The 2,325-nt window shown below is 41.1% G+C and overlaps 1 protein-coding gene across 2 annotated transcripts in view; it reads left to right on the forward strand.

Annotated features, from left to right (window-relative positions):
* The window catches only part of cblb (Cbl proto-oncogene B, E3 ubiquitin protein ligase), a 140,108-nt gene that overhangs the window by 110,061 nt on the left and 27,722 nt on the right, over nucleotides 1-2,325 (forward strand). For both annotated transcript variants that reach the window (XM_032533569.1, XM_032533571.1), the window contains exon 7: nucleotides 1,596-1,733. In XM_032533569.1, coding sequence (XP_032389460.1) covers nucleotides 1,596-1,733 — 138 coding nt within the window. The remainder of the gene's footprint in view (nucleotides 1-1,595; nucleotides 1,734-2,325) is intronic.

Raw genomic sequence — 2,325 nt, forward strand, 5'->3', positions numbered from 1 at the left:
CCTTCCACTGAACCGGCTCCTCTGGGTGCTGATGACGGTGTGCAAGGGGTGGCTGGCATTTTCAATAATGTCCAGCAGTTTGTACAATGTCCTCCTCTCTGCCACCATCACCAGTGAGTCCAGCTTCATGCCGACCACAGAGCTGGCCCGCCTGATCAGTTTATCCAGCCTGTGGGTGTCCTTCTTTGATATGCTGCCCCCCCAGCACACCACAGTGTAGAAGAGGACACTGGTGACCACAGACTGGTAAAACAAAGCAGTTTGCTGCAGATGTTAAAGGAGCGCAGCCTCCTCAGGAAGTACAGCCGGCTCTGTGTCTTCCTGTACAGGTGGCTGGTCTAACCTAGTTCTTATCAGTACACGTGTGGCAGCATTCTAATTCTGCTCAAAGACAATGCAAAGATTCCTTACAGTGGTGCTGGAGACCAGGGCAACACCATCCAGATTAGCTATATCTTTTGATAATGAGCCTTTGAGGTATTTGGGGCCAAGTGCAACAACTTCGGTTTAGTCTCAGTTTAACATTAAAAAATTGTAGGTCATCTAGGTTTTTTGTTATTAATGCATGCTTGGAGTTTAACTAACTGATTGGTTTCTTTTGCTTGATTAATAGATAAGACACACAAAGAAAAAATAACTGTATGCAGATCTACTGATATCGGTAATTGTGCATGCGTGTATTAACTTTAAAATGCGTTTCCTTGTCCCAAGTCAACTGAAGTCAGCATTAAGTGAGGAGACAGGACCCAGCAAAAAAAGCAGGAAATATGATCCTGAGGTAAAGTTAGGTTTAACCTGGCCGGCGTCCGAGGCTGCACCTCTGCCGCAGTGTGACAGAGACTGGGGAAAATGCTGATCACCCATTTCTGGTTGTCTGTGGAGAGGGAGTTCCCCCAGATCTCTATAAGGCTATGTCCTTACCTACTCAAGCAGAGAGCCTTGTGGAACTCCATTGCTAATTTTAATATTCATAAAGGGTTAGGGTTTATCGTTAACATGAAGTGTAGTTTGTACTTATGATAAAACATAGTAAATCCCATTTAGACCTTTTTTTTTTTTTGCTTTGAGAAACAGGCACACACTTTCAAATTACAAAGACATTGGGATTCATCCTTCTAAGAACACACCTGCAAACAATTCTGCTCTTTGAGAACATAAACATAAATCAGACATAGACTTTTCTTAGGAACTTTCTTAAGAATTTTTTTTTAAATAAACTTATAAAAAGATATTGGGGAATGAGGCCCAATGTGCTAAGAACAAAGAATACAGATTACAATGACTACAATCCAGGAAAGTGTGACATACAAGATACAATACGATCTTATCTTGATTATAAGCATATTATCATATAAAAGTTAATATATGTATGCTAAAAAGTAGCTTATTCATGACTAGTCAAAATTCGATTAGGATGTTATAGTTTTTACATTTATTTAAAAACACAACTTTGAATTATACACAACGTACACTTATATTATAAGTTAAATATTAGGACTTATATATTATAAGTGAAGACTGTTATACAGTACTTGTTTTGTTTTGCAGCTTGTTAATGTAAACCATCCCCTCTGTCCTTTCTCCATCTCTAACAGTTACATCTTCAGACTGAGTTGCACACGACTGGGCCAGTGGGCCATCGGCTATGTGACCACTGATGGCAATATACTACAGACCATCCCCCACAACAAACCACTGTTCCAGGCCCTCATTGATGGCTACAGAGAGGGCTTGTATGTTACCTATCACACACTCATATATATACTCTCTGCCTCTCTAGCTCACTCTCTATTTGTTTATTGATCTGTATGTGCTGTATTCAAATGAGTAATGGTCAGCTGTGTCTCAAACACTCACATCTAATTAGCATTATCTTTAAAGCAGACCAGAGTGGGGTGCCTCTGGAAGGCTCTTTTCTGGAAGCCACTTCCTAGATGAAACATATTTTTCTGTCTCAGATGAACAAGAGGATGTCTTTGAGCCTCAAGTCTTTCTTTGTAACCATCTGTTCCTATCATACCTGATAATCTAACAGGCCCCTAGACAAATCACAAATGCTTCCTTCCATTAAGTGTGTGGCATTTTACTTCCCTTAGCCATCAATCTGTTGCTGTTCAAGGTGGGCTGTGTCTTCTTAGTTCACTGTAGCAGGAGAGTGGGGGGAGGTGGGGGAATCTTGTTTGTAGTGCCTCTGTTTTTGATCAAGCAGGGAGACCCATCAGTTCCTATCAGTCACTCTTTCAAAAGTTAATCCAAATGAATCCAATTCCTTCGTCTTACCCCTACCCCTTGGCCCTTGAAACCAAGGGGTAAGTGGTAGGGGTG

Source organism: Etheostoma spectabile, chromosome 13, assembly GCF_008692095.1.
Source record: "Etheostoma spectabile isolate EspeVRDwgs_2016 chromosome 13, UIUC_Espe_1.0, whole genome shotgun sequence".
Lineage (NCBI taxonomy): Eukaryota > Metazoa > Chordata > Actinopteri > Perciformes > Percidae > Etheostoma > Etheostoma spectabile.